At 39.7% G+C, this 13,407-nt stretch overlaps 1 protein-coding gene across 1 annotated transcript; it reads left to right on the forward strand.

The window, feature by feature from the left end:
* The first annotated feature begins 2,092 nt into the window (after positions 1-2,092).
* LOC139718535 (carbohydrate sulfotransferase 11-like) lies at positions 2,093-7,961 on the forward strand. Its single transcript, XM_071630007.1, has 3 exons — positions 2,093-2,225; positions 4,294-4,427; positions 5,927-7,961. Exons 1-3 carry the CDS (start codon positions 2,111-2,113, stop codon positions 6,800-6,802), a joined length of 1,125 nt encoding a protein of 374 aa, XP_071486108.1. The 5' UTR covers positions 2,093-2,110; the 3' UTR covers positions 6,803-7,961.
* The last annotated feature ends 5,446 nt before the right edge of the window (positions 7,962-13,407 follow it).

The raw sequence follows: 13,407 nt of genomic DNA on the forward strand, positions 1-13,407 counted from the left end.
TCGTTGCAGCTGTATCTGATAGGTGAGATCACAGTTGGGATCTACACCCAGGCTTTTATTGCAATACACATTCTCATTAACTCAGTTATTGGTAATTGCCACCTTTTTAATGCAGTGTGTGTGTGTGTGTGTGTGTGTGTGTGTGTGTGTGTGTGTATTTGTGGGTTTGTTTCTGTGTTAGGAAGGATCGCCACTAAATATTCGGTTCGTACCTTGCACTCTCATGCTCATGCGCATCAAACACAAAACATCCTATACATATTATGAACTGCCTTGTTGTTTGTCTGCGAGTGATCAAATAAGACATTTCCATTGTTGTGACACGGTAAAAGGCACGTTCACCACGTATCGTAATACATTCCTGGGAGCGTAGGGCACTTTTGCATCTTTCTAGCAGGGACCTCCCTGTTTCTCACCACTGCTTGCCGCCTGCGAGGTGTCAGACAGAGCCTTTTCCGATTTACCGTGGTTAGTACAGGTAAGACTCCGTTGTGATGGTATTGACGTTTCGTACACTGATATAGCACTTTCTTCTTGTCCTCTAGACAGAAAGATCCGTCTGTCCGGAGGAGTCTTATTTTTTGACGTTATCGCTCTCCTCCGTGCATAGGAGGGGATCTGTAAATGCCAGACGCAGTCTCCGCGGAACATATCCCCGACGACCAGATACAGACCGATCTTTCGGTCAACCTGTCCTACTTTTCCAGCTCCTCCTCCTCCTCCTCCTCGTCCTCCTTCTCCCCCTCCTCCTCTCCTTCCTCCTCCTCCACTTCACTTTGCTCCTGACCCTCTTCCCTTCATCTCGAGCCATTCTCCTCTTCCTCCTCCTCATCCTAGTCCCCTCATCTCTCTTCACCTCTTCCTCCACCTAAACCTCTTTCAGAAATAATCGCGATGTATGGTGCAAAGTGTATGAACGCTGTGCGAAATGGCATATATATATATATATATATACATATATAATATATATATATATATATATATATATATGTATATATATAATTAATATATATATATATATATATATATATATATATATATATATATAATATATATCCAAATCCCATACAGAAAGGTGCGAGGGACAGCCGGGTCAAAGTCAGGTCAAACTCCGAGATTTGAATTATCGATGAGATTTTAGTTTTTTAATTTTTTTTTTGTGAACAGGTGCTATTTACATAAATCGGGTTTGTTTTTGTTTTGTTTTGCTTTGTTTCGTTTTTCGAGCATATGTAGGCTACGTGTGAACGAGAGTGCAAGAAAGCGCTATTTGAATCCCGATTCAAATCGCACTTTTGAATATCCAGTGTCCTTAGTCTGCCTGATCCAGATTATTGCTCGTATATGCTCCAGTGAATGCAGACGGGAGCGAAAGTGTGAAGGAGTCATTTGACTCGAGAAAGTCCACAGAAGTGGACGAACTCTACAGCCAGCCCAGGGCCCTTTAGGAAGAGTTATAATTGATTATTGATTATAGTTCATTTCCATGGTAAGTCTATGGCAGCATGTGTGGTAAGGAAATTTATAATCAATTATGTCTTTTGATAAAAGGGGGCCTAGGAAAAGACTTTGGAGTAGTCTCAGCGAAATGACCAGATTGATGTTGATTTGCAATGTAATTCCCAAAATTTTAGCTTCATGTTGTGATGTCTTTTTTCCCCTTGGTAAAACTGTTTTTTCCTTCAAAGACCTAAGCGACGTGTGAGCGAAAAAAACAAACAAATAAAGGGGCGAAACGAGCTTTGCTGAAATTGAAGTTGGCATTTTCATTGCTCGTAGGATATGAACAATCTTTTGAAAAGAATGAAAACGACTGAAGGAAATCGCTTGTAATAACCCCAAATTAGAGCCTTAAAGGGACCCCGCAAAAACAAGCACATTCCCCTTGAGGGCGTTATCTGAATTTTTGACACAGTTTGAATTCATTGTGGTCCACTTTGCGGCGTTTCTCTTTCATTTCGTTCTCGCAGGGTTTAGCCGTCGCCGCATGGATCATCGCCGCTGGGACCCCGCTCTCCTCCGTGGTTGTCGGCAGCGGACGATCTCACTATGCGGCAGCACCAGCATCCCGATGAACCGAAACGTCGAGGTCGTCAACGAGAGATGCAAGATGACGCCGGGTGTGACGAAATCGGGGAAGAGTGCCCTTTACATGACGGGGCTCTTTATAGCCTGTATCGCCGGCTACATGTACGGCACCGTCAACCACGGCAGCTACATAGCTAGTGAGTGTACGACATTACCTTCACCAACTGATTTCCCTATATCCTCACCGCACTTGTACACAATATTCGCCATAACCATCTCTTAACATGACTGTTTTCTGTTTGTGTGATTCTGCCCCATCTATACTTATTTTTTTCCCGCATAAAAACTTACAATGACTTGATTAAAGTATTTTGAGAAAATGTCTAGATCTCGAACGTTAATGGGGTACATCGAGAGCAACGTTGATACTACATGTATAGTGATAGACTTGTATAGTGATAAAGCTGTGAACACGTTAATTTCTGATCTACCTATCTCGACTGTGGGTGTACATTTCTTGTTCACAATCGGTTTGAATACAGAATACTGCAACTGTTCATGGCAAGTGATAAAGCCATTGCAGACTCGACATGTTGAATACCATTGCTAAGCACTGTGCAATAAGAGTCTGTTCGAGTGGGCATGAATCTTATAGATCCTTGGGATACACATCCATCGGTAATGGACCCAAAACTCTGGATATCAAGCATTAGCAAAAAATGATTGTTTTTAACACTTCACCTTCTCCTTCCTTCCTCACATGCGACATCAAAATAGAAATACAAGCAAATGAAGAAGACAAATAAGAATAAACGATAACCACTACGTTATGCCCCCCCCCAAAAAAAAAATATATATAATATAATATATGTATATATATTTTATGTATATATTCTTTCAATATATATGAAACCAACAATGAGGCACCGCGCACGCTTGGGACCCAGAAAACTATCTCTGGCACTATATATATATAATACTAGTACATATATTCCGCTACGAGATCAACAAGCGATGCATATGGCGAATGTCCACTGTACAGGTATTATCGACCAATCATTTTCTGACCTGGAACGGAATAAACACGTGTTGCGCGAGTTCAAGATCACTCTTCGCTATCGTTATGGCACACACACGCACACGCACACACACACACACACACACACACACACACACCCCTACACAAACAGCAAGGACAATATAAATAATCATCAAATATCACAAAGAATTGCAGGAACACGCAGTCAGCATAGTCGTGGGCAAGAGTGGTCAAAGGTCAAACTCTTCTTCTCTTTGCGCTGGGAAATCGGCACGTACTTCAGCACTCCCACGGCAAGCCGAACGAGTTGCAAATAATTATTTAGACATACACGGAATGTACGCAGTCAGTCAACGAGGGCTGGTGATTGAACCGTGACACGTCTATCGATTCTCATTCTTCAATAGGTAGTGCAGACGCACAGGCACACACACACACATATATATAATATCCCAATATAATATGATATGATACAATATGATGTAATATGTGACGGCCCTGTGGCATATTGGATAAGACTCCCGACTCCCGACTCCCGAACGGAGGACCCGAGTTCGAATCCCGCCCTGTGCATACGTCCTTGGACAAGATGCTTTACCCAGGATGTCCCTCTCGACCCAGTTGTATAAACATAATAAATGGGCACCTGGCAACGCTAGGTTAATAATGGCAGGGCCCTCTGGTACAGCAGTGGTAACACTGTAGAGGCTACCCTGGGTAAATAAGACATTATTATTATTATTATTATTATTATTATTATTATTATTATTATATAATATGATATAATATAATGTATTATATTATATTATATTATATTATATTATATTATATTATATTATAATAATAATTGCATTTATATGGCGCTTCATACTGACGTTTCTAAGCGCACTTTTGCTACTCATACAAATAGACTAGAAAACACAATAACATTAACAAAATCAGCGTTAACAGTAACAAAAGAAGAGGAAAGAAAAGGAAAGAAAAGAAAAATACACGCGATACAATGGTACAATAATTGATAACTGTGTGCGCCTCCAGAAAAAAAAAATGTTATATCATATCATATTATTTTATATTGTATTAATTCATTTTATATTATACCTCTAAAATAATGATTATGATGACCGGTATGTTACTAATAACTGCGTACAGTTTATCAGCTTAAATCTTTAAGCTTATCTTCTCACCGAGGGATGATTTGTTTTTGTATCGGTTTCTGTCTGAAGTCAACTCCTGGAAGGACAACCTGCTGTATACCGGCGATTCGAGGAACACCGTTCCGGACGTCTCCAGAGCAATCCAGAGCAGTCTGCCGTTCGGTGTCTGTGACGGCGACGATTGTTCGGCCATACCAGCAGAGGTGAGGCCAAGGACATGTTGAAGATGTAGTTTTCTTATTCGTATTTATATTCGTGTTCCTTTTCCCTTATTCTTCGGCATTCAGTTGCTCACAGTGTTCACAGATATTAAAGGACAAGTTCACCTTCATAAACATAAGGATTGAGAAAATGCAACAATATTAGTAGAACACATCAGTGAAAGTTTGAGGAGAATTGGACAATCGATGCAAAAGTTATGAATTTTTAAAATTTTTGTGTTGGAACCGCTGGATGAGGAGACTACTACAGCTTGTGAGTCATATGCGTACAACAGTATAAAGAAAATGTAAAAGAAAATTCAACATATTTTCACTTTTTTCGCAAAATAAAAGAACACTTGACTTGCCTCTTTCTAAAGGCAGGGGGAATAATATTACCCATAACATTTGTCGGTAACGAGTCAGGGGAATGTGTACTTTTTTCAAAAGATGGAATTTTGTGAAATTCTCTTTATATTTTCCTTATATTGTTGTACGCATGTGACATCTAAGTTATTCATACACTGCAGTAGTCTTCTCATCCAGCGGGTACTGCACAAAAACTTCAAAAATTCATAACTTTTGAACGGATTGTCTGATTTTCCTCAAACTTTCAATGATGTGTTCTACTAATATTGCTACATTCTCTCAATCCTTATGTTTATGAAGGTGAACTTGTCCTTTAAATTTGGGCCCTGTAGGGTTGTATAGTATGTATAGTTCCATGGCAAAGAATAGCTATTTAACATTACAATTTGGTCGTCCATATTTGAAGAGCTTGCTTCCAAAAGGCTCTAAATCCATCATTTTCAGTGGATTAAGCGCCTTTTGGAAGCAAGCTCTTCATTTAATGCAGTCTAATCTACTCCAGGCAGCCTCTTATGAGTAAACACTATTAAATTTTCTCATGGGGGCCTACCACGTAGAAGTGACAAGGTGTCCTTTGAACGAGACCTTCAGACAATTTGTACACTTTTTCGTTCGAAGGAAAGTATCAAACTTAACACGTTTAGAAATACGAATGATGTGCTATAGCGTTTTCAGATAGTTATATCTTTCAGTTTCTGTATGATTTTAGTTAAATTTGATTATTTTTGTTCTCATGCCTGTTGGTGATTATGTGTTGTTGTTTTTTGATACCTTGAAATGCTATGTTGATGTGCCGTCGTTTAAGATACCTTCCTTCTGATCAGTGGAAGCGAAATACACTTTGTTTCCTCCGTCGTAGCTCAAATCATTCACTCCCACATAAGATTTCAATGAAGCTATGAACGCTGGAGTCATATTCCATCTTTATTCGAGCACAAAAGAAGCGGATGCAGATCTTTGGGAACGTTTAGCAAATCTGTGCGATAGGCTAGCAGTCATGGTCTCTTTACCAGTCAAATGCCAGTTGCTTGCGTATAGGTTTCACTGTACGATTTAAAAAAAAAGATAATTTTCGAGAAAGGCGCAAAAAGTTTTGTTTTCTTTTTAACTAAAATTATTCTTTCGAATAACAGGACATCAAGATCGTTGCAAAGGAGGAAGATGTACCCGTGGAGGAGAAGGACAACCAAAATATCCGCAAAGCGACGATCAAGAGGGTGTGCAGAGAGAACGAACAGCTAGTCTTGAGTAAAATATCCGACGTCACTCTCAAAACGCTGTACGTGGACGAGAAGGATAAAGTGATCTACTGCTCCATCCCCAAAGCGGGCTGTACCAGTTGGAAGAGACTGCTCATGTCCGCAACGAACGACTCGGTCCAGGTTGAGTCCATCTCGAAAGATTACGCGCACCACAACAAAATGCTGCGCACCCTCTACGAGTACCCAGAGTCACAGCGGGAGCCGATTCTCCGCAGCTACCGGAAGTTCACCTTCGTCCGCAATCCTTTCATCCGGCTTCTCTCCGCGTACAAGGACAAGTTCGAGTCGCTCTGGCAGTACCGCGACAACCCCAACGGCATCTACTTTCGCCGCTTCGCCGCCGACATCATGCACAAGTACCGGCCGAATGCGACCGAAGAGGAACTGCGGAGCGGCGAAAACGTCACGTGGCCCGAATTCGTGCTGTACGTGTCGCACCTGAGAGAAGGCGATTTCAACGAGCACTGGACTCCTATGTACCGGCTATGCGCACCTTGCCAGATCCGCTATGACTTCGTTGGCAAGATCGAAACCATAGATAATGATTACCGCTTCCTGCAGAAGAAACTTCTGAATTTTACCCACGCGCCCTCTCGGTTTCCCGGTCAATACGACAGACCTACGAACAGCTCCGAGTACACTTACGACGCGTACGGGGAGGTGACGCTACAACAGTTGCGCCAGCTATGGGACATTTACAAATGGGACTTCTGGCTCTTTGGGTACAAAAAGCCAGATTTTATTTAATTCAAACGCATTTTCTTGCAACAATTCTAAAAGATGTTTACATTACAGTTCTGTTCTTTTCTAAAAAGAGAATTATTTTGCTGGGTTGACGTTTCTAAGGTTCCGATGTATGCCAAATTTCTGTGGAAAACTTTCAAATTCATGACATAAGCTGAAAATACATGCATGTACTTTTTTTATTCATTGCAAGTGAGATCAGCGCAATGCGTCAATTTCCAATGTACGACTAGCCTATTTGATATGAGCGCACCAATGCATGCTGAGATTGATTTTAGTGCTTGCAAAAATAGAGATGATACTTACTTTAAGTCAAAGAATAAATATTTCGTCGTAAGAAAAGATAGTGGAAATAAAGCAGCAACTTGTGATGGTGTATTTTCTTTCTTTGGAAAGCTAAAGATATCAAGCCTTATTACTAGATGCAGTATTATGTATGGCTCAAAGTTTAGTATGATAAAAGTCATATGCATTTTTTTCTCTCTCTTTGAAAGAGCCAGAGCCGAGACAAGATGATGGCTTCAGAGCGCATGCGCAAAAAGAAAAAAAAATGTCGAGCATCTTTTCACTGGAAAGTAATCATGGATTGTTTGCATCACACTGGACGTGCCTAATGTCAATAATAATTGGGCCGAATGCATAAAACAAGCAATTGCTTGTAAGCAATTGCTTCAAGCAAAATCACAAGCTCGTCTAGTAAAAGGTGTAGCTCAAGCAATTGCTTAAATACATATGCATAATCTTTTGCTTGTGCACATACCTTTTGCTTGCATTCAGCAAGCAATTGCTTAGGGTTCGAACAATAGCGTCACGCCTGTGCGAACACAAGAACAAAGGCGAGTGTGGCAGCATGTATTTGAAAGGGCATGTGTGTGCGGAAACATTTCCTGACATAGCAGAAGAGCTATGAAATGACACTCATAAATGCACACACAGACGCACACACACACAACTATACACACACTCGTATTACTGGCTGATTCCCACCACTGCTTACAATAGCCCGCATCTGCAAGATCGCACGTGGAGAGACGTCTCCTTGCTCTCCACCGAAGTGAGACATCCTACCTGTTTTTCATCAAATTTTGCGTGCTAACCACTGGGCATTCCCGTTGTTGAAATGAAAAATTTCTTACTCTACTTAAGAGTAATTTCTTGTAGATTTATACCACTCCTTCACAATTGTTGTCTTTCTTCCATGAATATGAAAATGATACTCAAAAGGGAACGTCCCAGATAAGCAAAAGCTCAAGCTCATTTTACAGAGCTTGGAAAATCATAAGCAATTGCTAGCAAGAACTAGCAAAAGGTATGTTTTATGCATACGTTTTTAAGCAAATGTTTGGTCTCTAAGCAATTGCTTGCGGACTGCAAGCATTTGCTTGTACTTGCTAGCAAGAGCTTCTGCTCGCAAGCATTTGCTTGTTTTTATGCATACGGATTCGAGTAAAAGGCTAGCACAAGCAATTGCTAGCGTTTATGCATCCGGCCCAGTAGCGTGACTATACCAATAACCTGCAGAGCTCTAGAAGCGCGTACTGTTGTAAAGCAAATGCTATAAAGAAGTTGCCTTTATTCTGTGTTGATTGTTTGGAAACGTGAACGGGAAGAGTTCGAATACGATCATGTCCACATCGACAACTTAACTGTCTGTTAGTCTGTCTTGTGATATCCAAATGCAGCGTATTGTTTCTTGCCATAAAGTTTTGCTGCGTCAGTAGTCTGCCGAAGTATCCAAACGGCATAAAATCATTACACGATGTTGTGGGCTGCTTATAGAAAGACTGTTTAACAACTAAATATGCGTTCTTATGGTAACATATCCGCTGCCATTGCTAGCACGATGTAGCGTATATATATCAACCTATAAAGTTGCAGGGTAAGTTTATTGTAGAAATTGTGCTCTTGTTAAGCATTAAATTGGCAACTTTGAATTTTACTTAATTATACTTTGATTAGAGGAAGATCACATGGAAGTGGTTAAATTCAATAAATCCGTGGAAAATAGAGAAATTTGTCAATCAAGGGATACGTTACAAATTTCGTAATTCATCTGCGTTTGATAATCTTGAAGTTAATAGAGATATATTATTACGCAATTGTGTACACTACGTGTATGGCAATATTTATAATACATGTACGTGTCCTACATTGTCACGCACTTATTGCATTCCCAGAAAGAATGCACCGCCTTGCGAGATAGACACATTAACTCTCAAATCATTATTATCTCAAGTACAATGTATAATTTTTTATGTTTATCTATGTTTTTTTTGATCAAGGAAACACGTGCGAATATTGAGCTGTGAGACCAGTCTTTCTTCAAGGACCTCTGATGAAAGTTCAAGGGGAAAAAAATCCTCTTTCAAACCTTAGAATTGGCGTGAAAAGGGGTAGTTAACTTTAAAGATGTATAACTTGAAGTGAAAAAAAAAAGAATAACATTGATTTTCTTTTGTATGTCATGTGGGTTTTTCTGTTTCTAACACGTGTCTTTATGTAAGATATTAAATTTCTGACGGTACGAGACCTGAAAATTTTAGCCTGTGCAGTGACAAGAGCTATTCAGCTTCAAGTCTTTCCAAATATGACTGGTGATGATAAAAAGGGAAACTTGTTTAAGCTGAAAATGCACGGGTTTCTCTGCAATAACTCTGTGTGATTGTAATTGTGATTCTAATTGTGTTTCTATGGTGACGGTCATGAATGGCAAATAATGCGTTCCTCTATTACAAGTAGACAATCATACTCATTTATTTATCTTACTAAAGTGTCAATAAGGTCATGATGAGATGACTTGATCTCTGAGATTTCTTTTCAGGTACAAAGAACTTCAGCTATTATTTGATAAATAATAAACATGTAGGTCCTATTTCGTCAATAATGATTTACAGATAAAAAGACGTAAATTATATCTTTAAATCATAATTGTTTCATTTATATTTGAAATTTCTATAGAGCTACACAGATCATTTGCGAGTACGCAACTCCTCAAATCTGTAGCGCAATGCGCATTTGCGTCAAATTGACTGGCCCCAAACGTCTATGAGGGGCGATGTTGGCCAATGAGTGGCCGGCATTTGATTTGGTACCAGCTCACTGATCTCCTAGGAGATATCTGGATATCTCATGGGCCAATCGCTTTGAAGCCACCGCGCCGCCATCTTACCACGCACATCGCCCATTTACGTGTACGGAATTCACGACATCACATGGTCTCGGTGACAGTCTCCGCTGGAAGATGCGTGCAAATCCCCATTTAGAGTGTGCCTGGTAAGATGGCGGTGAGGCGACTTCACTTGATTGTACAGCGTGAGTGGGCCAATGGATACAGTGTCCAGATATGGTAGGGGCCTACTTCGTATCAGTGTACCCCATCTGAGGATACGAGGAAGTATATTCACTCAATATCGCCCTGGCCAAGTCAGCAAGTCGCAACAGGTACAACCGTACAAAGATTGTTCGTGTTATGTTTATGATGGTGATCATGCTTGTGATAACAGAATAAACTCCTTTTTTTTTTTTTCATCCAGTAAAACGTATATTCTGCACCTTAATTGATCGTTGTCTTTTATCTAGGATGGATGTAGTCTTTTGTTGTTGTTTGGTTTTCTTTTTTTTTTTTGGGGGGGGGGGTGGGGAGGGGAGGGGGAGAACCTGCCTGCCATCACAACGATCCAACAAGTGCATACATAAATACATACGAACAACTATGAAAACCAGAACAATAATACTAATTGCATTTTCCTTATTCAAATTAATGGATTCTTTCGTCGAGTTGTTTTATTGCAACTGATGGACAAAATGCCCTACCTCGACGGAAATAGGCACCGATTATTCAGTGTTCAAGTAGAAGTAGCCATGATGAGAAAAAAAAAATCATGGGTATGAATACTCAGGCTGGATTCGAACCAACGATCTCCTGATCAGTTGCATAATAATGCATTTTGTTCTTACCTCGTCAAGATCCTTCTTTACTGAGACTAAGCTTCCAGACTTTTGCTATGACTTATTTAACGTAATTCCACTCCATATTCGACTGAACTTGAATGAGTTAAGTAGAATCAATCGAACAAGTGTTATCAAAAATCGGTCTTTAATAAAAAGCTTTGGGACTGTTACATTTTAGTGACATTTTAGTGACATTTTGTCGCAACAACAAATACAGTACGGATAACAAGGAGACTACGAAATCGCTTCACAAATTTAGGAAAATGTAGTCTTCGCATCAAACCATTGCAAGTGGTGACTATACAGTACATGTACATCGAGGGGGGAAAAACACTTGTATATTTACGAAGTTTTGTCCACAAACCAATGGGAGAGTGATGCGAGGCAGTGACACCTCCACCTCGTTTAACTTTCATTAAAACGTGCAAACATTAAGATTCAATAATTTTCTCACTTCATGCCTGATTTCCATGAAAGTTTTTTCCATCCTGGCTGTTTGATTTTGATGTGTTGACTGAACTCGGTTTGACGTTTAAAAGATTTTGCAGGACATATTAATACGCTTCGTGGTTAATTCAAACCATTCACAATAAGAGCGTGTTTTTTTCGTTCAGTCACATTTCGTATTTTGATGGCGTTCCGTGTTTGTGTGTGTTTTTTGTTGTTGTTTTGCAGTGTTTTCTAGACAACCTTTGAAATGTCTCCTCCTATTTCTTGCAATTTTCACTTTCATGTGATGCTATTAAAGGTAATTTCGTTGTGTAAATTTCTTTCCGAGAACATCAAAGAAATCGTTACAAAAATATATCTAAAAATACAGAAAAAACTTCAAACTGTACAAGCTTATCATACCAGTACTGTAAAAAAAAAAACAACAAACAAAACAAAACAAAACAAACAAACAAAATGTCTCCCCACTCCCAGTACCCAATACTCATCTGATAGGACCAGAAGTATCCACGGTTTCAACAATTGCACTAGGACATAAAGCTATGACCGTTACGGATGGAGGTTGTAAACTTTTTATCTGATTACAGTTCCTGTTCAAAGCCTAACATTTGTGACACTTTCGCAGGCACATACTTTATGTGATCACCAGCTTTTGGTATTCGCAAAGAGAATTGTTCAGTCGAATTTTTCTCTTTTATTCTTTCCTTTTATACCTCTTTCATGACATATTTTATTACTGTAAAGACTGCGGGGGGGGGGGGACACGTACAGTAGTTTCTTTGTGTCACCGAAAAGGAGCGTTAAGAATCCGATTATCAAGATTATCCACAAGACAATTGAGATAATCAGTCGTGGTGTAAAGATTGTACTCTCCTTCAACCATTAATAACTTTCCCATCGTACGTCCAGTGTGTTTTAAGGGTCACATATTGAACGACAGCAACAGCAATTTGATGAGAAAGAATCCCATTTTAACAGCACAATCGGAAGTCTGTCAAGACAAAACGCGAAATGCCTTCAGCTATTATAAGTCTCATTGCTCGGAAATCAATGATGTTTTACTTTAGCATGGATTTTCTAAATCTTAGCCATTACAGCAAAAGTAATACTGATCATAACGACAAAGGACAATACACTGTAGGCCTACATGATTATCCTGCAAAAGAAGGGGGAAAACCCCAAACGTCTTTATCACAAGAGCCCTCTACGTGGTATTACTTGAGATACATGACCCATTCTATACTCAGACAAGAACATTCATGGAGAAGTACGTTTTTTCATCATGTAGAGAGTTTCATACAAGACGTCCTAATTTTCTGTTTACATCGCTGCAGTTTCCATGCGCTAATTGAATGTGCCTTCATCACATATTATATACCTCATTTCCAGAATCCTCTCATCTGATTGGTTAAAAGGGGAGTCATGAAAATAACTGTGCCCTATTTTTTAGTTACTGTGACCGGGGCCCGGGCACAGTTAGTAAATAGGTTTTAGAGACAGTCGCGACCCCGTACACATAGATTGCTCTATGTACGCACCAATGATACAACCGCCGCGCATTCGATCAGCGTGCTGTAAAAGAGACTAGCGGACTGGTTTGGAGACAGTCGCAACCCCGTTACTTTGTTACGGTAGTACACGTACACTGTATGTACACATAGATGATCACTGTGTACGCACCAATGATACGACCGCCGCGCTGTCGATCAGCACTGATTACGAATGCTGTAAAAGAGATTAGAATCTATATTTTCGGTATCTATATTTCGAAATCTATATTTTCGGTATATAAAACAAATAATGACTGCTTGATATTCGGGGTACAGTTAAAATTATGTAGGCCCTCGGTGATGTGAAAACCATAACCATGCCCTCAGCTTCGCTTCGGGCATAGTTACGGTTTTCACATCACCTCGGGCCCATAATTTTAACTGTGCCCCTCATAGCAGTCATTATTTGTATACTGAAGCATTACCCTGGGATACATCTTTATATGGAAACACACATGTTAAATATTCCTCAATGCCATCTTCCAACAGATAAAGTATGCCTGATACCTAACACTAATGAAACTATGATAAATATAACTCCTACGCGATGAACACTAGATGATTTAAAGCTTCTACAGTTTCCTGCTAACTACTCAACGACAAAACAACTTAACTTGAAGGAAAATACATGTATAAGTGGCTTTAAGCAAAGAAAAA

Source organism: Diadema antillarum, unplaced genomic scaffold, assembly GCF_040938485.1.
Source record: "Diadema antillarum isolate AM-2024a unplaced genomic scaffold, OU_Dant_1.0 scf00000095, whole genome shotgun sequence".
Lineage (NCBI taxonomy): Eukaryota > Metazoa > Echinodermata > Echinoidea > Diadematoida > Diadematidae > Diadema > Diadema antillarum.